Raw genomic sequence first — 24,366 nt, 5'->3', positions numbered from 1 at the left:
GATGGGTAGTGGAGGAAACACCAACCCGAGGACATGGCGTCTATGTTTACTGGAGACGGACAGATCAAGCCCCTAATGAAAAGGCAGCCACTCCCAGAGTGCCCAGTGGAACGGGGACCATGGGGCTGTGCCTGCCCTCAGGCGAGCGATGCTCCTGACACGCCAACTGGTGGGGGTGGCTGGTGCCGATACCTGAGCCGGACGAGCACAGCTGGGGCCCCTGCACCTTTGCACCATCCGTGGAGAACCCACCAGGACTCTGGGAACATCTCTGAGTGGGGCTGCCCAAGGGTCGACCTGGTGGGGGTGGGTGGGTTGGCTGATGGTTTTCAAAGAGCAGATGTCTGCAGGAACTTTAGAACTGGTGAGACAGTTCTCACTTCGAAAGACAGCAGCCCCAGGAGAACAAGGAAAGACGAGAGGCCAATTTTCCCTCGGATGTTTTAATTTCGAGGAGGGGACATCCAGCATGACCCAGCACCAACCCACCAGATTTCCTTAGAAAGCTAGCGGGATAGTGTTGGCCTCATCGCTGGGATTCACATCTTAAATACTAAGTAAAAGGCACTGACATTTCCTCGTAACTCTATCTAGGGAGGTGACTGGTCTCTAGCACTGGTCCCGTCTATGCTGTAAGGGTTCTGAGACCCCAGAATACTGCACATATTAGTTACCAGGAGTCCTGGCAGGAGAGACGGGAAAGACAAAGCTAACACAAGCATCCCCCTCACATGGGCAGAATCACTTCCACAAGCGGGTGGCATTTTCTTTGAAGTTGCCCAGCAAGGGCAGCATGGAGGTTGCCTTTTGGAAACGTGTGCTGTAGTCTGGGCTTTGCTGGTGACCTGGGAGGATTGGCTTGAGTTCTCTGGGCCCCATTTCCTCATTTTAAGATTGGAGCCAGTGTCTACTACACTTTGCTGAGTTGTTTCCAAAATCTGTTATCTCAAGAAAATAAGGACCTGAGCACAAGAAAGATGGGCTGGGCTGGAGAAGCTGCCTGCCTGACGAAGAGGGGGTGGGCTGATGTTGACAATGTCTGTTGTTTCCCAACATCCCCGTGAGGTTGTGCTGTTATTAGCATCCTGTGTTATAGATGGGAATCCAGGGCAGAAAGGGATAGGTGTCCCAGGTCACGTGGTTGGGAGGTCCAGAGCAAGAAGGGATGGACGTCCCAGGTCACGTGGCTAGGAGGTCCAGGGCAAGAAGGGATAGGTGTCCCAGGTCACGTGGCTGGGAGGTCCAGGGCAGGAAGGGATAGGCGTCCCAGGTCATGTGGCTGGGAGGTCCAGGGCAGGAAGGGATAGGCGTCCCAGGTCATGTGGCTGGGAGGTCCAGGGCAAGAAGGGATAGACGTTCCAGGTCACGTGGTTGGGAGGTCCAGGGCAAGAAGGGATAGGTGTCCCAGGTCACGTGGTTGGGAGGTCCAGGGCAAGAAGGGATAGGTGTCCCAGGTCACGTGGCTGGGAGGTCCAGGGCAGGAAGGGATAGGTGTCCCAGGTCACGTGGTTGGGAGGTCCAGGGCAAGAAGGGATAGGTGTCCCAGGTCACGTGGCTAGGAGGTCCAGAGCAAGAAGGGATGGACGTCCCAGGTCACGTGGCTAGGAGGTCCAGGGCAGGAAGGGATAGGTGTCCCAGGTCACGTGGTTGGGAGGTCCAGGGCAGGAAGGGATAGGTGTCCCAGGTCACGTGGCTAGGAGGTCCAGAGCAAGAAGGGATGGACGTCCCAGGTCACGTGGCTAGGAGGTCCAGGGCAGGAAGGGATAGGTGTCCCAGGTCACGTGGTTGGGAGGTCCAGGGCAGGAAGGGATAGGCGTCCCAGGTCACATGGCTGGGAGGTGGCCGAGCTGGGGCTGCATGGGATTTCCGTTTGGCTCTGGGGTCAGCTCTCTTAGCTACCAAGCTTAGAGCCTTTCTTACACTAGTGTTCACATGACTGATGGACCCTTAGAACCATGCCCCTTGCCTTTCCCCTTCATCAGAGACCCGGAGAATTTGTATTTTAGCAGCTGTGCAAGGGGATCCACAATTCTTAATTCTTGCAGTGGGGACACCAGCTGTCCCAGTTGAGAGGCAGCAACTGTTGTGGTTACAGGGAAGGAGCCTTCCCAGGACCCCTGAGCCTCCCCGGGAGGCAGGCGCTGCTGCTCAGTTGTGGTCTGCGTCCTCAGCCACCCCCGGGGATCCCAAAGGGGCAGGGAACAACAGCGAAGTTTCAGTTCAACTTTACACTCTAATAGTGAAAAATAAGGAAGCTTCCTCAGTTTGGTAGCTTTTGGCCTCTGGTTTGGGGCCCATGGGGTTTGGGCCATGAAGACCCCCTCCTCACCAACCCCATTGCCTCCCATCCTGGGCAGGAGACATTGTCAATACCAGCCCGCCCCCTCTTCGTCAGGCAGGCAGCGTCCCCAGCCAAGCCCGTCTTCCCTGTGCTCAGGTCCTTATTTTCTTGAGATAACAGATTTTGGAAACAACTCAGCAAAGTGTAGTAGACACTGGCTCCAATCTTAAAATGAGGAAATGGGGCCCAGAGAACTCAAGCCAATCCTCCCAGGTCACCAGCAAAGCCCAGACTACAGCACACGTTTCCAAAAGGCAACCTCCATGCTGCCCTTGCTGGGCAACTTCAAAGAAAACGCCACCCATTTGTGGACGTGATTCTGCCCATGTGAGGGGGATGCTTGTGCTAGCTTTGTCTTTCCCGTCTCTCCTGCCAGGACTCCTGGTAACTAACATGCGCACGATTCTGGGGTCTCAGGACCCTTACAGCATAGACAGGGCCAGTGCTAGAGGCCAGTCACCTCCCTAGATAGAGTTACGAGGAAGTGTCAGTGCCTTTTACTTAATATTTAAGATGTGAATCCTAGCGATGAGGCCAACACTATCCCGCTAGCTTTCTAAGGACATCTGGTGGGTTGGTGCTAGGTCATGCTGGATGTCCCCCTTCCTCGAAATTAAAACATCCGAGGGAAAATTGGCCTCTCGTCTTTCCTTGTTCTCCTGTTGGCTGAGAGGGTGGGCAGTTGATATGGTGTGGATCTGTGTCCCCACCCAAATTTCATGTTCAATGTGATCCCCATATTAAAGGTGGGGCCTGGTGGGAGGTGGTTGGATCATGGGGTGGATCCTTCATAAATGATTTAGCACCATCCCCTTGGTGCTGTCTCATGATAGAGCTCTCATAAGATCTGGTTGATTAAACATCTGTAGCACCTGCCCCAACCCCTTCCTCCTGCTCCAGCCATGGAAGATGTGCCTGCTTCCCCTTGGTCTTCTGCCATGATTGTAAGTTTCCTGAGGCCTCCCCAGAAGCCGAAGCCGCCATGCTTCCCTTACAGCATTTGGAGTCAGCAGTCTCACACGCTGCCAGATAAGCCTCATGATTGCTTCTCTTCTTCTTTTATTAGTATTTATTTATTTTTGAGGCAGGGTTTCCCTCTGGAGTGCAGTGAGGCAGTCTCGGCTCACTGCAACCTCCACCTCTTGAGCTCAAGGGATCCTTCCACCTCAGCCTCCCAAGTAGCTGGGACCACAGGTGTGTGCCACCACACCCGGCTTATGTTTGTATTTTTTGTAGAGATGGAGTCTTTCTATCTTGCCCAGGCTGGTCTGGAACTCCTAAGCTTAAGTGATCCTCCTGCCTTGGCCTCCAAAAGTGCTAGGATTACAGGCATGTTCTTTTTTTTAGAAAAATCTCAAAATTTGGCCGGGCACGGTGGCTCACGCCTGTAATCCCAGCACTTTGAGAGGCCGAGACGGGTGGATCACCTGAGGTCAGGAGTTGGAGACCAGCCTGACCAACATGGAGAAACCCTGTATCTACTAAAAATACAAAACTAGCTGGGTGTGGTGGCGCATGCCTGTAATCCCAGCTACTCAGGAGGCTGAGACAGGAGAATCGCTTTAACCTGGGAGGTGGAGGTTGTGGTGAGCCAAGATCGCACCACTGCACTCCAACCTGGGCAACAAGAGCAAAACTCCATCTCAAAAAAAAAAAATCTGAAAATCTTTACAAAAGTCCCAGTCTTGGCGTTTCCCACTGAAGGTTTATACTAACCATACTGCCCTCCATAATGCTTGTCATTCATTTGTGGTGAACTATGTGCAGGCCCAGGAAAAACAAAAGTCCACAGGGCAGATCAGAGAAGTATCTTCAGCCTCAAAAGGTCATACGTAAGTCGGGGCTGCGGGCAGGAGCAGCAAGGTGTGGGGGGTCCACTGTGGCATCCACACCACACGTGACAATCCCTACGAGCACCAGGTTTCAGAGACACTCGGCCGAGGACCATCGTTAGGATCCACCAGCAATTGAGGGCGTCAGACCCCATAGCGGGGCCTCTTGGGCATCTTCCCATTTAAATCTCACACCCTCCACGCGGCTGGAAATGTTACCATGGTTTCTTTTACAAATGATGAAACCGAGGCACCAAGAGGCTCAGGACCTTGCCCGGGTGGTCAAGAGAGTGGGTGGCAGAGATGGGATTTGTGGTGGGCCCCTGGGTCCTGTGGTCACCCACATAGCACTGCCACTGGTATCGTGGAGCCAGTCCAGTGGGTATGTGAAGCGATCGAACCTTCACCAACCTACCTGTAGTTTCCCCTCTCTGCCTGCTCCTGGTTGCTTTTTCAGAAGGGAGGCTGCACGCTCCGTAAAGGGCCACAAAACACAGACACACACATATCCACCCTTGGCTGAATCCTGCTGGCCGTCCCCATCACCATGGATGGCAAGGCAGGACATGCACATCAGATGCCCCCACTCCACACCCACCTTCTTGTCAGCCTGCACCTCCTACCCCACTCCGCACCCACCTTCCTGTCAGCCTACACCTCCCACCCCACTCCGCACCCACCCTCCTGTCAGCCTGCACCTCCCACCCCACTCCACACCCACCTTCCTGTCAGCCTGCACCTCCCACCCCACTCTGCACCCACCTTCCTGTCAGCCTGCACCTCCCACCCCACTCCGCACCCACCTTCCTCTCAGCCTGCACCTCCCACCCCACTCCGCACCCACCTTCCTGTCAGCCTGCGCCTCCTATTCATAGAACACCTGGTAGCTGAAGTTGTTGGACTGGATTTTAAAGTTGTATCTCCCATTCATTCTCTGGTAGCGCATGATCAGAAGGGTGGCTGTTCCCGCCACCAGCACGAAGATGGCCACCACAATAAGGACCACATAACCGGCACCCAGGCCTGCTTCTGCATGTGGAGGCTCACCTCGGGGAGGAGACAGGCACAGGTGAGAGATCTGAGCAAACGGGAGGAAGGCGATAGAGCAAGCCCTCCACCCAGATCCGGGGCTGATGGATCTGAAGCACGGGGAATGCAAGGCCCACGTGTGCACCCGTGTGCCTGTGGGTTACCAAAGCCGAGGAAGGTGTCCAAGCCCAGGACAGCATTGCAGTAAGGACAGTGCAGCCTGGGGAGGCCTGGGCCATGAGGGTGGGGCTGCGTGGGACCAGCAGGTCCTCCTGGTGGGAGGGGGAGAGCCCAGTCAGATTCCCTGCATGGACACACGGGTTGGGCCTACACAGGCTCCACAACACAGAGGAATGAGCCATCCCCAGACCCAGAGGAGCAATTAAAAAATAGAGAGTGCGGGCTGGGCGCAGTGGCTGACGACTGTAATCTCAGCACTTTGGGGGGCTGAGGCGGGCGGGTCACAAGGTCAAGAGATTGAGACCATCCTGGCCCACATGGTGAAACCCCGTCTCTACTAAAAATACAAAAATTAGCCGGGCATGGTGGCGCATGTCTGTAGTCCCAGCTACTCGGGAGGCTGAGGCAGGAGAATCACTTGAACACAGGAGGCGGAGGTTACAGTGAGCTGAGATCGTGCCACTGTACTCCAGACTGGTTACAGAGCAAGACTCGGTCTCAAAAAAGAAAGAAAAAACAAAACAAAACAAAACAAAAAAACAAGAAACAAAAAAAAAAAAAAGAAAAACAGAGTGCGGACCCTAAAAGATGTGAAAACTGATTCAAACAGCTATTTGCACACCCCTGTTCACAGCACCAGCCAAAGGGTGGCAACAACTTAAGTGTCCACCAACAGGTGAATGAATCCATACATTGTGGCCCCACCGTGCAATGGAACATGACCCAACCATGAAAGGAGTAAAGCGCTGACCCACTGCAATGTAAATGAACCTTGAAGATGTCACGCTGAGTGAAAGCACTGAGTGAAGGAAGCCAGGCCCAAGAGGCACCGATAACATGACACTGTTCATAGGAACTACCCGGAACTGAACAGAAAGCAAACGAGTGACTTTCAGGGACAGGGGGAAGGTGGATGGGGAGGGACTCGTGCGTATGAAGTTGCATTTAGGGTGAGGAAAATGTTTTGAAACTACATGGAGTTGGTGGCTATACAACACACTCAATGTACTAAACACCACTGAGTCGTTTACTCTAACACAGTTAGCTTGAGGTTACGTGAATTTCATCTCAGTTTAATTTTTTAAAAACTGTGCTGCCTGAGAAAGATGCCAGCTGCCTGCTGGCTCTCTGGCTGGCCCCTATGAGCCCAGGGGGAGATGTGACCCTCTGCCCACCGTGTGTGGGTATAATTCGTTGTCAAGGGCGTCTATAGCCAGGTCACAGCCACATCCTGCACCACCCAGTCCCCTCCATCTCAGGGTGTTCATCCCCACATATCAGGGAGGTCTGCATTGGAAACAGCCTTTCTGTGCAACCAGGAGCATCTGAGATCCCATTTTCATTCCCTGTATTGATTTCCGGGCAGTCTGCCCAGAGTGGACGCTGCTGTGTGTCCCCCAGGGAACAGCATGGAGCGTCACCATCAGCAAAGCCATCCAACAACGGCACTGTGGGATCCCTGGGGTGGAGCCAGCTAGAACCACACCATCCCTCCTCCAGAGAGAGGGACAGGGAACACCTCCCACCCTCCAGCCAAAGTGACTCCACCCTCCCCAAGCAACCGAGGCCCCCAGATCCCGGCCGGCCACTTCCCCAGACAACTCCTAAATCACGATGGACACTAAATCCAGCCCCCAGGGGCTCTGTAGTGGACCTTCCTCCTGGGCCTCGAGTGACGGGCCACCTTGCCAGCACAAGGGGGGGTGCTGCCCTGAGGATGCGGAGCAGAAAGACCAAGGAGACCCACTCTTGCTGGCCCTTTGCAGCCCGGAATGGCCCTGGATTCTCAGCCCTGGGAAAGACCCATCCCTGTTCAGTTGCCACGTCTCCAGCTAGGTTTCTGTGTGCTCCGAACTGAACCACTAGCTCAGGGCTGGCCACAGGGGGTCCACAGGCCAGTGCTGCCCACTGACTGACACCAAAGTCCAGGAATGGTACTCCCCATGGCCAGATTAGCTAGAAGTGGAGAGCAAGCTCTGAAAACTGTGGATGGTAATTTCCCACAGCCACTGGTGAGGCATCCTGCCAAACAGGGCATCTATCTCCCTGTTCAGGGAGGCTCCATGCATGTGGCGTGAGCTGTGTATGCATCGTGACCGTCGGACCACATGTCAGTCCACGATGCGGGGGAAATTTAAATGACGGCTGAGACTCAGCAATGGCTGCTTTTGTAAAGGGGGATATAACCCAGTGAGGGAAAGGGAAGAAGGCGTGTGAGGCTTAAAACCTAGATGATGGGTTGATGGGTGCAGCAAACCACCGTGGCACATGTACACCTATGTAACAACCTGCACGTTCTGCACATGTATCCCAGAACTTAAAGTAAAATAAAAAATTGCCAGGCAAGGTGGCTCATGCCTATAATCTCAGAACCTTGGGAGGCTGAGGCGGGCGGATCACAAGGTCAGGAGATCAAGACCATCCTGGCCAACATGGTAAAACCCCCGTCTCTACTAAAAAAAAAAAAAAAAAAAAAAAAAAGCCAGACTTGGTAGTGCGCGCCTGTAATCCCAGCTACTCAGGAGGCTGAGGCAGGAGAATCACTTGAACCCGGGAGGCAGAGGCTGCAGTGAGCCGAGATTGCACCACTGCACTCCAGCCTGGGCAACAGAGCGAGACTCAGTCTCAAAAATAAATAAATTAATTTTAAAAATTAAAAAATTAAAAAAGAACCCAGGTTCAGAGGAAACAGGGCCTTTCCAGGGGTTTGAGTTCCAGCTCAGCCACTGCCTCAGTCTCCTCACTGCTGAGCAGCTACAGTAATTGCTCCAGGCCCTTCCTGCTGGGACACTGAGCACTCCCTGGACACTATCCTTGAAATTTCCTGGCCTTTTGGCACAGGGACATGCTCATGAATGTGAAATAAGTGGGCCAGCTGGGAAAAGAAAGGCCATGGAGGAGTTCCAAAATCTGAATATGCAAAAATTATCATGCTGATGTACTATTTGTTGGTGGCAGACGTTCAGGGAAGATGCCCAAATGGATTCTTTCTTAAATTGTCAATATACAGGGTTACCTATGTGTTGAATTGTGAACCCCTCACCCCCTGCAAAAACAGATATGTTGACACTTTGGGAGGCTGAGGTGGGTAGATCATGAGGTCAGGAGATCGAGACCATCCTGGCCAACATGGTGAAACTCCATCTCTACTGAAAATACAAAAATTAGCTTGGCGTGGTGGCCCACAACACCTGTAGCCCCAGCTACTCTGGAGGCTGAGACAGGAGAATCGCTTGAACCTAGGAGGCAGATGTTGCAGTGAGCCGAGATCATGCCACTGCACTCCAGCCTGGCAATAGAGTGAGACTCTGTCTCAAAAACAAAACAAAACAAAACAAAAAACAGATATATTGAAATCCTAACCCTTAGTACTGTGGGGCATGGCCTTATTTGGAAATGGAACTGTTGCAGGTGCAAGTAGTTAAGCAGGTAGATAGGCCCCTAGTCCAACATGACTGGTGTCCTTATAAAAAGAAGGCCATGTGCAGATGGGGGCAGAGACTGGAGGGAGGCAGCTGCAAGCCAAGGTCCACCAAAGATTGGGCACATCCAGCAGAAACGAGGAAGGGGCAAGGGAGGACTCGGCCCTACAATGTTGTGAGGGACTGTGGCTTTGCCAGCACCTTGATTTTGGACTTCTGGCCTCCAGAACTGAGAGAGAACAGATTTCTGTTGTTCAAGCCACCCAGGCTGTGGGACTTTCTTGTGGTGGTGCCAAGACATCGTGAGTGTGATGTGAGGGCTGGGGTGGAGGGAAGCCTCAAAATGAAGCCAGCTCAGTCCCCAGGAGACAGAGAGAGGAGAGTGGGTTATGAGCAGCCTGGATCTGCACTCGCAGGCCCAGCTCGTGCAGGTACCAGCTGTGTGAGCTTAGGCACATTCCCTAAAATCTCTGAGTTGTTCTCATTTCTTCCCTGAAATGGAGGTGATGGTGATGGCAGGGACAGAGCGTGGGAGCTCAGAGGCCGCGGATAGCGGTGAGGTCCTGAGGAACCTGTCTGCCAGCCTCCTCTCATCTCTGCAGTCTCCAACAGTGTTTCTGTTAATATACACTATTAAAATGCAGCCGAGTCCCCACCAACTGGGAGATTCCATGTGTCTAAATGATTTTGCTGTGTATTTGTATGATAGTCATAGATCAAACAAAAGCTACTAACACAATGAGAAAGAATGTTGAACAACATGAATATTTACAGTCCTTGTTCTTGAACCTGAGCAATTACACCCTTATTACATTCGGTGCTTCCTGCTTTGGTTATGCCAGTGTAGTGCTCTACTGGTTACAAGTGAAAAGTAGCACTTATTCAATAACTTCTATGGGCCAGGCTCTTTATGAAGTAGGAATTATTATTATTCCCTTTTCACAGATGAGGAAAATAAGGCACAATTCATATGCAGCATGCACAAAGCCACAAAATTATTAGGTGTCAGAGCCAAGTTGTGAATCCAGGGAGACTAGTTTCAACCTCACAAATCTTAGCCTCACAAAGAATTCTTAGTTACCATTAGACACTCACAACAACCTTATGAGGTAGGCAGGGCATGTTGCAAAGAAAAATCAGAGTATCTGAAACATAGTAGATGAATGAATTAATGAATAAGTGGGTGGGTGGATGGATAGGTGGATGGATGGGTGGGTGGATGGATTAATGAACAGATGGATGGATGATGGAGGATGGATGGATGAATAGATGGATGGATGAATGAAGGATGAATGATAGATGGATGATGGATGGATAGATGGATGATAGTTGAATGGATGGATGGATGACAGATGAATGTATGATTGGATGAATGGATGGATGGATGATGGATGGTTGATGGATGAATGAATGGGTGGATGGATGGATGAACAATGGATACATGGATGGACGGATGATGGATGAATAGATGAATGAATGGGTGGATAGATGACCAATGGCTAGATGGATGGATGGATGATAGATGAGTGGAGGGATGAATGGATGGATGGATGATAGATGGATAGATGAATGAATGGGTAGATGGATGGATGGACGGAAAAATGATGGATGGAAAGATGAGATAGATGTATGGGTGGATGATGGATGAACCATACAGCTCATAAGTGTCAGAGCCTATAATCAAATTCAGGTGTCCCAAGTCCAAGTCTAGTGCTTTTCACCCCCTAGTCATGACATTCCCTATGATATCAATGAATGAAGGAGGAAGTTTAATTTCTATTCATGAAAGAACACATTATCTATTAATGAGAACATATTTCACACATATGCTATTTCTTATAGGGTGAAAGAAATAGGCTGACCCGTTCTTCCCAGGAAATTAAGAAAATGAAGAGTGAGGAGAAGCAGGTTGTCCCAGCACCTTGACCAACAGTCACCTGATGACCAGCTCAGGGGCCTGGGACCCAACTCTAGAGATTCTGAGTGTGTAGGCCTGGGGTGTGGCCTGGGACCTGTGTCTACTCTTTTAGTTTCCCAAATGCTTTAAATGAGAACCAGCAGTTGAGTCACTGGCCAAGACCTCCCTCCTCCTGTTCCCCATCTTCATGGCCAAGACCTCCCTCCTCCTGTTCCCCAGCTTCATGGCCAAGAGCTGAGCAGCATTCAGATTCTGGCTCACACCCTGAATCCAAACGCCAGAAGTTCTCATACAGGGAAAGACAGAGAAGGGAGAGGGTCATCAAGATTAGGGAAAAAAACAACAAAAAAAGGAAAAACAACTAGGATTAGGCTCAGCAGCAAGCAAGAGAAAAAAATCAAAATAGCAGTGGCTTAAAGGACATGGAAGTTTCTTTCCTTCTGTCATAAAAGTGGGGGTCAGTCCGGGAGCAGTGGCTCATGCCTGTAATCCCAGCACTTTGGGAGGCCGAGGCGGGCAAATCATGAGGTCAGGAGATTGAGACCATCCTGGCTAACACAGTGAAACTCCGTCTCTACTAAAGATACAAAAAATTAGCCGGGCGTGGCGGTGGGTGCCCATAGTCCCTGTTACTCGGGACTGAGTAGGAAGCAGGAGAATGGCGTGAACCCAGGAGGCAGAGCTTGCAGTGAGCTGAGATCACGCCACTGCACTCCAGCCTGGGCGACAGAGAAAAACTCCGTCTCAAAAAAAAAAAAAAAAGTGGAGGTCAGAACCCAGGCCTGCCTTGGCCACTTGCCCACGGTGTCCTGGGGAAGCCAGATCCCTCCAAGGACTGGGCCCCACAGTTCTAAAGAAGAAAGAGGCAGAGGGTAGGCACAGACGTCTTTTAAGGAGGGTGCACCTCTAAAAGTTGTCACATGACTTTCCCACTTACATGTCATTGGTCAGAACTTACTCACATGGCCACACTTAGCTGCCAGGAGGTTGGAATTACAGTTTTTATTCCTGGCAGCCATGTACCAGCAAAACCTGGGGACGCTATTTCTATGAAAGGGGAGGAGAAGAGATACTACAGGACAACTAGCGGTTTCTCTCTTAATACCCAAAGCACACAATTTTCCCCAAACCAATGTATTTTTTTTTTCAAAATAAGATGATGGACCATATAGAAAATAAAATGTTTTTCTGGAAAGTTGATGTGGGGTTTTGAAAATACATGCAATGTAATTGGCTAATGGAAGTTTTAAACTGAGGGGGAACAGACATGCCATTTTTTGCATCTTTTGAATAAAATAGCTTTTCCTTGTGCATGAACATTCGTGTGCACACACACACACACACACAAGTTGACATGGCCTGATTATAGCTTGAGTTCTTATCTCTTAACAGCCCACTGGATGTATTTACCCAGTGTCAGAAAACTTCACCAGCTTGATATTATGCAGCTCAAAACACTTCATTATGTAACTTTGTGCCTGGCCTCTTGAAGCCTCAGTCTTTTCATCTGTAGCATGGGTATGGTAATAGCTCATGCTCCATAGGGTTGCTGAAAGGAGCATATTACATTCTGCATGTAAAGAACTTAGTGCCAGGCTGACACGTAGCAGCTCTCAGTGAATACTAACTATTAGTATTTCTGTTATGATAAGCCTCTTAGAAGTCTCTCAAGAGTTCTGCATTTCACAACAGTTGCTTTTTGGTTTACATGCTGGTGAAAAGGAATCGGTTGCATCTTTTCTTTCATTGTCTAAACCAAGTCATCAACTCACCTTCAGACCGGATGAGGGGTCCCCAGGACATCTGGTGTGTGGCAGAGGTTTCACTATTTTGCAGCAACCGAAAGTTATTGCAATTCTATTTTTTTTTTTTCCAAGAAGAGAAACGTCAAATTAATTGAACAACATTTATGAGAAAGGAGCTACTATCAAGGATGCTAACGTGATGTATGCGATTTTATCCTGCTAGAAGTTGCAAGGCAAGGGGGCTGAGTTTAGACAGAGGAGTGGGAGACCTGGTGAGACCAGGGTGGTGGGTCCCAGTGCAACTAGAGGCAGGCCCAGGCGTCAGCGGGGAAGGAGGTGAGGTCTGCAAGAGCAGCAGGCTGGAGAAGACCCCTTGAGCTGCTTTTGGTTGCTAGAGCTGCTTCCTTGGGTCCCTTGAGGACTGTGTCTTGGTCACAGCCCTCAGAGTCCCTCTGTGTTCTCCAAAGGTTGCTGCAGCCATTTGTTCCCCTTTACACCTTTGCCTTACAAAAAAGACTGCCTGGCTCAGTGACATGGTGGGATCTGCTCACTAGATGCCTGAGATGGGCTGCAACATGTCCTCCAAAAAGGGATTGAAGTCCTAAATCCCAGCACCTGTGCATGTGACCTTATTTGGAAACAGATCATCAAGCTGAGGTCATCAGGGTGGGCCCTAATCCACTATGGCTGGTGTCCCTCTGTAAAGGGGAAATTTGGACACAAACACAGATGTGTACTGAGGGAAGGCAACACAGAGAGACAGGGCAAATGCCGTCTACCAGCCAAGGAACGCCCGAGGCCACCAGAAGCTGGGAGAGAGGCCTGGGACAGATCCTTCCTTTAGAACTCTCAGAGGGAACCAGCCGGCTGACACCTCCATCTTGGACTTCCTGCCTCCAGAACAGAGACAATAAGTTTCCACTGTTTAAGCCGCTCAGTTTGTGGTACGTTCCTACAGCAGCCTGGAAAGCTCATACACTACCTATCCATCCTAAAGGAGCTTGAAAAACACACTGTGTGCCGCTCCTCTTGTAAAGAATTCTCTTGCAGAGAACTTGAGAGCCAGCCGCTCCCTGCAGAGACGAAGCCTGGCGGTGGCCGTCCGTGCTCCTGTCATCTCTGAGGCTCCAGTGGAACCAGGGGCAGGCTCCTCGTGTGTGGCCCTCAGCCTGCTGTCATTAGGACCTGAGGTTCCTTCTGTCCCATTGCTCAGGAAGATCTAGTGTTTGAGCAAAACAGACACGAACAGAATCAGCCTTCCTTGTGTTGCTTCTCTATCCACGTCCTGCAGACGCTCAGAGCTTGGTCACCCAGGAAAACAGCCGTGTTCTGCGACGCATGCTCAGATGAGAGCAGGAACAAGCATTCCCTCCGAGGAGAGAGAAGCATTCGGTCACTGAGCAAAAAGCAGCAGAGCTCCCTAAGCTGTCCCCTGCCTCAGACAACAGGCGACCAACATGTGGGAACCTCATGTACTTGTCTGTGATATAAAGCACAGTTTTCAAACCTCAGGATTACAAAGCATATTTCAAATTCAAAAATCTAAGGAAACAGGAATGTAAAATTATCCCTGCATGATTGTTGAAGGGGAAAAAACTTTTATTAAATAACAGAGTGGCTGATATTTAGTATGTTCCATCAATGTTGTTAAAAATAATATTTAAAAAATATTTTTACACCTATAAATCACCTTAGAAGCACTAGGTATCATGGCAAGGCAGTGCCGATGCGACAGCCGGTTGAATATTATGGGCTGAAGAAGGAACTTAGCTCAGCCATTGAGAAATGGGAAATGCCCACCAGTCCACATGAGTCCTCCGTCCAAGGGCTGCCTGCTGTGGAAATACCATTTCAGACGCGGAGTCTGCAGGACAGGCACAGCGACTCCTCCCAGAGGTTGGCCCCGAGCCACTCGAGCCCTAGGCTTTTATTAACAGAGCCTTGAACCGTAACAATAAGGAACGTGAATCCAACCAAACGTTTAGAAAACCAAAAAACACTTACGATTTTGCACGTGGCCCCGGGGGATTCCATGCAGATGCGGAGTTTGCAGTGCAGGTAGACGATGGAGTTGTTGATAAAGGAAAAGATCCTCAGCTTGAACTGGGCCTTATTGGAGTTGCCGTTCTCAATCACGTTGGTGTATGTGTTGGGCACGGGGCAGCTGAGAAGAGAGGAAATGGGACTCCTTGCTTGTCAGCGAGCCCCGCTGTCCTTGTTCTCAGGTGAGTTTACTCACGACTACATCTGACGACACTCGCAGATTCCACAGGCTCCGTGGAAGTCGAGGACCGGGCACCTCATTTATTCCCCAAAACCCAGGTCCATGACAGCACTTGCCTGGAAATCCTGCAGAGCCCAGAGCTGGCCACACAGCAAGGCCAGGCAATGGCAGTGCCCGCTGGAGCCCTACCTGTTCTTAATGAAGCCCTGGGCATTGCTGGACAGGGGTGCCTGCACTCCTGAGCCCTACCTATTGTTAATGAAGCCCCAGGCATTGCTGGACAGGGGTGCCTGCACTCCTGAGCCCTACCTATTGTTAATGAAGCCCTGGGCATTGCTGGATGGGGGTGCCTGCACTCCTGAGCCCTACCTATTGTTAATAAAGCCCCAGGCATTGCTGGATGGGGGTGCCTGCACTCCTGAGCCCTACCTGTTGTTAATGAAGCTGAAGGTGACGGGGTCCCGGGCGTTGCTAGACGGGGTTGCCCAGCACTCCGTCAGGACCACCTTGAGGTTGCTTTTCTGCCTGTAGAGCCCCACTTCGATCCTGACGTCGTCACTGGCAGACACGCTATAATTCTGAGGTATGGGAGAGTCTCCGATAAACAACTGCATTTCGGTAACAAAATTCCCAGCGCCGTGGAGGTCCTCGATGATGGCGTAAACCCTGCAAGAGGAAGCAGCTTGCAGGAGGCATGTTTCAGGAGGCGCATTATCATGGCCCCTCCCATTCCCACTTCTCCCCTAAAACACAGCTCCAGAGGAACGTGCAAATGAACGAGAAGACCCCCTCAACCCCAAATGAGAGCACTTGGAGGCCATTTATTCAGGGCTGGCTGGTCCAGGGGTTGCCTCCCTCAGTTGTACAGGTGGAGACTCAGTGGAAGGTGAGGGGTCCATTATAGAAAAAGTGGTGCCTGATGGAGGCTTGGGTGGCGGCCTGCCGGGGTGGCTCACTGGAAGTAGGGCCATCCCATGGGATTGGCCACGGGACATATTTGGCCTTCTCTGGCTAGCCCTGAGTGGGAAGAGGGAACAAAATTTGGGGAGCAGCCGGGCCACACCCATTTGTATATTCCGTCTCAAGGAAGGGTCCTTAAGTGGTTGACACCCTAAAGAACTCTCAAAGCGCAGGTGGTCTGGAGGCACGGGGCTGTGGGGCAGCCGGGGCATTTCTCCCTTACCCCCACTCCAGGGTGAAGCCGGAGGATGTCAGCAGGTCATTCTGGAAGGCGCAGTAGATGGGGCTCAGGATCTTCAGGTGGTGGATGATGCCCTCCTGGGACAGGTCGTTCCTCAGCGTGGTCCTCACCACGGTGTTCGTCACATTCTGAGCACAAAGCGGAGCATGAGGCGCTCCCAGGCCCCAGCCGGCCCCCCACGCCCTGCTGTGGGCCACGGCTCTAGGTGCTGGGGGGACGGGGGACGTTTTTCTCTAAAGCCTCTCCCCAGCAGCATCGAGACCCTGGCGATTCTCCCAACCATAAACTGCCTAAGAGCCTAAGGGCTCGGCCTCTGCTCATTCCCTATTGACCAGAGGAGGCAGCACCTGAACCTGTGTGGATTCCGTGGCAGCTGCACAAGTAAGTCTTTCTGGGAAACTTAGTTTTTGACAAGTGTCAAAACCGTCAAGAGCTCTTGTGGATTTCAGGGACTGGGTGAGTCATCAGAGACAAATTCCCTTTTCTTTCAACATGCCCCAAACCCTGCTGCATTTAATAATCAAGCCAAGCATTGGTCTGGTTCAGAAAAACACAGAGGGAGCTGCCGGCTGCAGGCTCCGCCCAGGGCCCCAGTCCTGGGAGGCGCTGTCTCTCCACTGGAGCTGCCGCTGTGTGGGTGGCGATCTGAGCACCGGGCAGGGTGTCCTGCAGCCTCAGCCCCTCCACTTGGCCCCGCAGCCCTGCAAGAGGCCTGCATAGGCTTGAGGATGCCGCCGTGGCCCGGCCCACGTGCACCTCTCACCCCAGACCTCCGTCACCAGGGAAGCTGCCGAGAAGCCACAGGAGCCCCTGATCACCGCCCATCCCCCTTGCAGACACCCCCCTGCTGCCAATGCTCGGCCTCCAGGTGGCCGTCTAAGAAGCTTTGAGGGAGAAAACTAATTCTGGGCAGTTCTGCTTAAGTTGTGCCGTTTGAGGGGCTGAAGGGTGAGGAAGGTTTTGTAGCTGTTGAAACAGTGCAGGTCACTCCTTCAGCCCAGGAAGGATCCGAAGAGCCCCCGAGGGGGCGGAATAAGCTCGGCAGAGTGAGCTGTGCCTCCCAGGCAAGCTTGTGCTCTGCGATGGCCTCCCACGAGTCCACGTGAATCCCTCAGCTTCCTGGCCACCCTCAGTCCCAGCTCCAGGCTCCAAGCAGGCTCCCCACCTCATCCCTCAGCCCCTGGGGCTTTCTGGCCTCTGCTCCCCAGGGCTAGCTCCTTACTCAGCCCCAAGGTCCATGTCCCAGCCTCCTGCTCAGGACGTCCACCCGATTCCCACTTTGTCGGCTCCCAGACATTGACACCCCATGCCAGGACTCTGGGTTTCATCTGACAGCTTTGCCCCATCCAGTGCCAGAGGCCGCCCTGTCCCCACTAAGGAGTGTGTCCAGACCCCCAACCAGAAGCAGCACCCCCTCAAGGCTCCTCAAGAGGCAGAGCCACAGGGACGGGGCTGCTTCTCGGCGTCAGGGTGACTTTGACCCTCAACTCCCATGGACCCTGCCGAGCACCCAGGGCTCAGCCGCAGAGCGTGGATGATGATGCCTGACCCATGCGGTTGCTAAGGGACTAAACATCATCACGCATGTAGAACTCTCAGCCAAGCAGGTCCACGGCGGTTTCAGGGCACCACCCCTCCCAATCCCTTTTTTTAGAATGCAATGCCTTGGACTGCTCAAAGGTCCTGAGGGACAGAAGCCCAGGGCCCAGAGTTCCTGCCAACGACCAGGAACCACCATTCCTGCCTAGCTCCCGATGAGGACAATGTCCCCATTAGGAGAGCCTTCTGGCCCTGGCTCCTAGGCCAGGCACTGCTCCCTGCTCAGCCCCATCCACAGCCCCACCTTTCCCACCAGGCCTCACACCCCACCCTGCCCACGAGTCCACCCTTCCATCCCTGCCCACCTGGCCAGAACCACTCAGGCAGACTCTTAACTCCGCCATGGTTTCCAGCCTCCCTCATCTAGCCACCCCCGGCATGGCCCTTGGATACACTCACAGCTCTCTCACTCACCCTTGGAACGATGCTGGCCTCCTTTCTAGGTCGAGCCCCTTCCCAGAAGGCCACTTCCCCAACCCAGAGCCGGCACGGGCTCCCTCTGAAGCCACCGGCCCCTCCAGGCAGCTTCCCTGATCCACCCTGCACTCCCAGGCCCATGCGGCCCAGGCCCCTGTGTCCAGTACCAGGCTGAGCTGGTGGAAGGTGCTGGCTCTCCCCTCCTCTTGTCCCCCAAGCAGGGCCCTGAACACGAAGCCTTTGTGCTCCATGTGGCCAAGTGGGGTTGGAGACGAACAAGGGCCTGCATGGGAGCATTTGCTGTGACACAGAGGCACCCTGGGAAGAAGCAGGACCTGGAGCCAGGTCAGCTACCTCGTGGGTGCCACACACTAGAGGCTCAGAGTAGACCCAGGACGCACTGGCCCAGAGTCACCTGCAAGGGGAGGTGCCAGAGCCCATCTGTGCACACAGAGGTGCGAAGGCCTCAGGCCAGGAAAACCCACTTTCCCCACCTGGGCTCCCTCTGTCCTGGGAGCCCCACAGCCCATCCAGGACCCTGAAATAGAGAATGTTCGCTAGGAACACAGTCCCTCCGACAGAGCAGTTCTGACTAATGCCATCCAATGCCCCCCAAACACACACCCATACGTACACACTCACACATGGACAAACGCATCCACACATGCTCAACTCACGCACACATGCACATAGACACATTCTCACATTCACACACTCACACATTCATACACGCATGCACACCCACACGCACACAAGCACGCGATACACATGCACACACACGCACGTACATATAAGCACAGCCATGCATATACACATACACATTCGCACACAGATTCACACATTTACACACATTCACACCCCCACATACACAGACATATTCAGACACATGCACACACGTACACTCACACACACACACTCTCATATCACACACGACTCCTTGGCTTTCCTTCCTCTTCCTGTCCCACTGCCTCTCATCCTGTCTGTGCAGGGAGGAGTTTTAAGCCATGACTCTGAAGCCTGCCCCAGCACTCTGCACCAGAGTCCCTCCTGGGTGGACTCACAGCTCCCTTCCGATTCTGGGGTGCAGGCTGGTCCCTGGTTGAGAACTCAACCCTGTCCTGAACCCCCCTTGCTGGGTTCCCCTCGGGGTGCAGAGTCTTGCCTGGCCCTCCCACATCGAGGCCCATGTAACCTAGAGCCCCTTGCGCCCTAGTGTACATCCTGAGCCTGGCTCTCCTGGTCTTACGCTCTGCATGAGGGTCCCACACTCGCTCCAGCCGGCCTCCAGGAGCACGTGTGTGCCATTGCTGTGGCTCACGTTGCAGGAGGGGTGGCTGAGGTACAACGAGGACTCGGGGATGGATTCCTGCTGCAGGAAGCGCTTCTGGATGGCGACAACCACCTTCTCGATCTCACAGAGCACCCTGACTGCTCCGGTCAGGTTCAGCCGCTGGGGCAGGCCTTGGGGGGTGGGGCTGGTGCCTTGCACAAAGGCAGCCTTGGTCCCTGCTGTGGTGAGAGGCCTCTCTGGGCTGGTGGCCCAGGTTTCATTGCCAGGAGAGTCACCTGCAAGGCACAAGGAGGAAAAGGCAAAGAGTGGCTCTGTGCTTGGGGTTGGCATGGAGGGGCAGGGGTAAGCAGCAGACTGGAGCTGCCCTGCACTCTGCAGCAGCCACACCTGGGAACCGCATGTTCCAGCCACAACTACACACGTGCACACACACACACGCACACATATGCACACACACGTACACACACGTGCATGCACACATGCACGCAGATATGCACACACATGCACACACGCACGCACACATGTGCAGACACACACACACACGCACACATGCACATGTTGCACATTTCCACCAGCTCAGGGATCCACGCTCACCATGGGCCCCCGAGGGCCAAGGACCGAGGGACCTGATGCCGGGGATGTGCCAAGCCAGTGGATACAGGGTGAGTCTTCTGCCCTGAGAGCCCTGAGTCTATTCTCTAAGATGGGGTAATGATGCCTCCTCTTGAGGTCCTTGTGCCCAAACTTCCCACTCCAGCTCCCTTCTTGCCCCCAGAGCAGGTTCAGTTTCAATGCCTAGGAGAACAAGGGGCCTGGAAAGGTTTCCAATCCACCCACCTGTTCTCGGGGTGGTCTATATGGAAGCAGACCCCAGACACAGCTCCGCACGTGCCCTCCACCCTCCTTCAGCAGTGGCTCCATCATCTGTGGGCCTGGTTTGTGCCTTCTTTTATCTCAGAGTGGGGCTTGCCCAGCCCCAGCACCCTGCAGCTCCACCCAGCTCACTCCTGTCTCTGGGCCATAGTCCAAACCATTGCTGAGGACTTCACAGTTGGCTGCTGCCTCACCCGCCTCCCTGGGCAGCCTGCTTCTCGCTCTCTGCCACCCATCGCTTGCAGGTCCCTGCACGTGAGATCATGCCCATCACCAGCTCTGTTCTCACCATGGCACCCACCCACCATGCCCTGCCCTCCCTGCTGGGTGCCATCTTAGCTATCCATTAAGACCAGCTTCAAGACACCACTTCCAGGAAGCCCTCCCTGGCCACACTCACTGGACTGAAGCAACTTAGCCTCCTCTGTGCTTCCTGATTCTACCTCAAGCAGGACACGTTCTATAGCCCCCCGGATACCACACTCACTGGTATAAATGTCCACCTCCCTTCACTTGACGCAGATTCCTGGATAGCAGTGGCCAATGTGGGGTCAGTGCTAAATCCACTAAGACCCCGTTTAACAGGAAAAGAGCTGGGTGGAAAGAGTGGCCAAGAGGAAACATTCCCCCGTGTCGCGTGTCCCACGGCTGCGTGTGTCACAAGACGGTCGCTCAGCATCTGCACGTTCACACCTCATGTATGTGTGTATTTTCTCTCCATGGATATCAGAGCTAGCACTCAGAGAGATAAGGCACTGCCCAGAAGCCTGGACACATATGAAAGAATGGGAAGGAACATGCACACGCATGTACACACACGTACACATACATCACACACACACACACACGTGCACCCACATCACACACAGGAAACTTCCCCAGGACATAAAAATATGACCTCAGAGGGACAAGAAGCCCTTTGCACGTGAATGTCCTTAAAAAAAACCGATTATGATACAGTATTCCAGAAGAAGAAACTCTGACAACATTACCTTCACAGGGTCTCTCAGAATATTCCACAGGGAAGTCGGGGGCTCCTCCCTCGCAGCTACAAGTGAAAGACCCGAGGGTGTTCCGACAGGATGTCCCCGGCACACAGTCGTCCTCTTTCCTTTCACACTCGTCGTAATCTGCCCAACGTTTAGAAGACAAAACAGAAGAACATCCCTGGGGGCTTGTGGGCTCACAGCAGCCTGGTTGGGGGAGAGTGCATCTCACAGACAAAGCTGGAAACTCCAGCCACAGCAGACTGCAGTCAAGCTCACCAGTTCTGGAAAGTACAGGAGGCTTCCTGAAGCTGGGGCTGGGAATGGCTAAGTATGTCTGCAGGGGCTGTTCTGGAAGGAGGATTCTGGCCCAAGGCTGGGAGGGGGATCTGGGCAGAGCAGGGCCATCCCCTCAGTTCCCGGGAGTAACCAGGAGATGCACAGGCCCCCAGATCCACTTCAGTCCAGCCCAAGGGACCCAGGCCGCAAGCCCAACCCTGGGCAGAAGGCCCTCAGGCCATTTGCCTTTCGCCATGATGCTGGGTTGATTGTTGACAGCAAAACAGGTTTACTGCAGAACATGGATAAGAACCAGAAAAGCGTGGCCAGGGGCAAGTTAGCATGTGGACGTATTTCCTTCCGGCCTTTTAAAATGCAGGCATGCTCTGAGAGCATAGCTTGCCTCTGCCACCAACTAGCTCCATGCAAATCCACAAACCGCTATTCTCATCATTGCATAACAGCCTGGGGCAGGGACACCTCGTAACTTAGCACCTTCTTTGTTACTGGATGATTGGTGATTTCCAACTCTTTGGCTTTTAAAGTAACACTGAAGATGAACATCTTTGTATTTAAACTATGGTCCAAACAGATCAAATTCATTAGGACAAAGTCGTAGAGGTGATATTTCAGAATCCAAGTGGATGGCCACTTTGAAAGCGCTTGATTTATGTCACCAAACTGGTTTCCAGGAAGCATGAGCAAATCCTTCTGCCACCACCAATCTGTGCAAACACCTGCCTCACTACACTTTCACCAGTATTCATGTCAGCAGTAAAGAGACCTTTTGTTTGCAATTTGATGGGCAAAAAGTGCAATGCATTCTAATGGGGATGTCTTGGGTTACCACATCTTTGTTAGTCATTCATATTTCTTCTTTTATACCTTGTCTGTGTAGAGCTTCCGTGCATTTATCCATCAGGTTCTTAATATTTATCATCTATTTGTATGATCTCTCTATATATTGGGATACTAACACTTCACCAAATTATTGAAAAATTTTTTGTTTACTTTACTTTAAAATGGTGCCTTTATTTTGATTTATCTCTGCATGTAGTCAGCATCTCATCGTTTTCCTGTAAAAATCGTATTTTCTTTAGGAAGTCCTTCTTATTCTAAAAATCAAAAAATTAATATGAATCTTCAATTTTTAAAAAGTCTTTTGTTTCTGATACATGTAACTATAAGCCATTCATCATTTATGTTCAAGTATGATAGGAAAAAAGAAACTGAATTGTCTTTTTCTCCCTGCTTTTCTCGTTAATTATCTTTACTGGGATCTCCTTGGGAACTATGCTTGGGGGAGAGTCTGGCTGCAGAGAGGGATGCGTCTGCCCTCAGCCCATGGAAACAAGCAGCAGGGGGGGGGCAGTCGACCCGGAAAGAAAGCAGCACCCCTGGGGATCTGCAGGTTCACCCAAAGATGTTTTCAACACTTCAACCTTTACACAATTATAATCACAATAAGAGGGACAGACAGGGTCCTATCTATTCCACATCTTCATCTAATTCTGGGGGAAGAAGGACCACATGGGCACAACACAACATCTTTCAAAAGCGAAGGGTGGTGGCTGCCCTCTGGCTGCCTCTGGTTCCGGAACACGGGAGAGGCTCCGTCCCAGCCTCTCGTACCCTGTATGAAGGTGTCGCCTCTGATCACCTCCAGCAGAGGCGCGGTCTGGAAGGCGGTGAGAAATGCAGCTGACACCTCCTGGACATCCACATCTGCGATTATCAGCAAGTGAAACTCCACCACGACGCTGCCGTTGGTGACGCCGATGACTTCCATCCTGACCCCGCCAGCGTCCATGTGCTGACACATGGTGGCTGGCAGGGAGCCCCGCACCTGCGGGGAAAGAGGCCATGTGAGGAGGTCCCCACGCTGAGAGGAAACAGATGCCCGTCTCAAGGCGGTTCCTCCTGCCAGTCTGCCCAGCAGCAGGGCTGGCCCGTGGCACAAAGTAAAAGCCACAGGTTGGTTCTGGGCCCCTTTCCTGTCTGCCGTGTTTTCAAGCCCAGCACAAATGCCTGGGAGTGTCTGTGATATGAGAAGAGCCCTTGTTTCCCCCCCAAACCAGTAAACGGCTTCAGAAAGATGCCTGTGGGGCGAGGGTGGGACTTGGGGCACAGGCAGAGACCCTACCTCATGGGGCTTAAAATTTGCTGGGGGCTCACAAGGGCTTCTAGAACCTAATACTCCTGGTTTGCAGCCACCGAGGGCAGGGGGCTGAGTGCAGGGTCGTGGGGAGGGAGACCACTCCCCGCTGCCTTCTCTGGAACAGCCCTTTTGCTCCTGGCACTGCAGAACATGCCCCCTTTCATTCTTCCTCCCTACCTCTCCCCAGACTGCTTCCTGTGAGCATTTCCAACATCCCCATTAGGACAGGGGGTTCCTGCCCCCGAACGCCCTGCTTTCTACTCTGTCTCTTTGGACAGAGTCACACACCACACACTATATGATTGATTCCATGCTAACCCATCATGGTCACAGCACCCAGAAAGGCAAACAATCTTATAATGAGCTTCAATCATCCTCAATGCAAACCTCCTATGGGTACTTCCAGGGTTTGTCCTCACAGGTGCGATGGCTCAAGGCCTGGGTCATGGACTCACTTCCCGGCTTCTGGGCCACCAAGGTGAACAGATCCATTGTCCCTCTCAGAGCCTGTGGACCCCAGGGAGACCACAGCTGCCCTTGGTTGGCTCAGTAGATGACTGTTGTCGTGACCATCTTCACAATCAGTTCTTCCTCTTTCTCTCAGAGGAATCTGGCACAGTCTTGGATTAATGTGACTTTTAGCTGCATTTCAAACCAACCTCTAAGCAAACTTCCAGGCCCCTTGCTAGGAAGCGGTGAAGAGCCAGGGACCGAGGCCTGCAGCCAACACCTCCTGACATCCACGTGTGCGGTTATCAGCAAGTGAAACCCCCGAAATTTCTCTTAACATCCTACTTCTGTGATTAAGTTGTATAATTATTTGCTGTCCTGAAATTCTGGGCAAACAGAAAAACAATACCCCAAAAATGGG

The 24,366-nt window shown here is 52.4% G+C and overlaps 1 protein-coding gene across 1 annotated transcript in view; it reads right to left on the bottom strand.

Annotated features, from left to right (window-relative positions):
* Window positions 1-3,344: 3,344 nt before the first annotated feature.
* Window positions 3,345-24,366, bottom strand: part of UMODL1 (uromodulin like 1) — a 68,005-nt gene continuing 46,983 nt past the window's right edge. The window contains exons 14-21 of the mRNA XM_055105199.2: window positions 22,970-23,183; window positions 21,065-21,202; window positions 19,155-19,474; window positions 15,875-16,020; window positions 15,121-15,357; window positions 14,472-14,631; window positions 12,495-12,579; window positions 3,345-5,220 (exon numbers count right to left, since the gene is read on the bottom strand). Of these exons, the coding sequence (XP_054961174.2) occupies window positions 5,039-5,220; window positions 12,495-12,579; window positions 14,472-14,631; window positions 15,121-15,357; window positions 15,875-16,020; window positions 19,155-19,474; window positions 21,065-21,202; window positions 22,970-23,183 (1,482 nt within the window). The 3' untranslated portion in view covers window positions 3,345-5,038. The remainder of the gene's footprint in view (window positions 5,221-12,494; window positions 12,580-14,471; window positions 14,632-15,120; window positions 15,358-15,874; window positions 16,021-19,154; window positions 19,475-21,064; window positions 21,203-22,969; window positions 23,184-24,366) is intronic.

This window comes from Pan paniscus, chromosome 22 (genome assembly GCF_029289425.2).
Source record: "Pan paniscus chromosome 22, NHGRI_mPanPan1-v2.0_pri, whole genome shotgun sequence".
Taxonomy (NCBI): Eukaryota; Metazoa; Chordata; class Mammalia; order Primates; family Hominidae; genus Pan; species Pan paniscus.
This window is presented reverse-complemented; position numbering and strand designations above follow the sequence as displayed.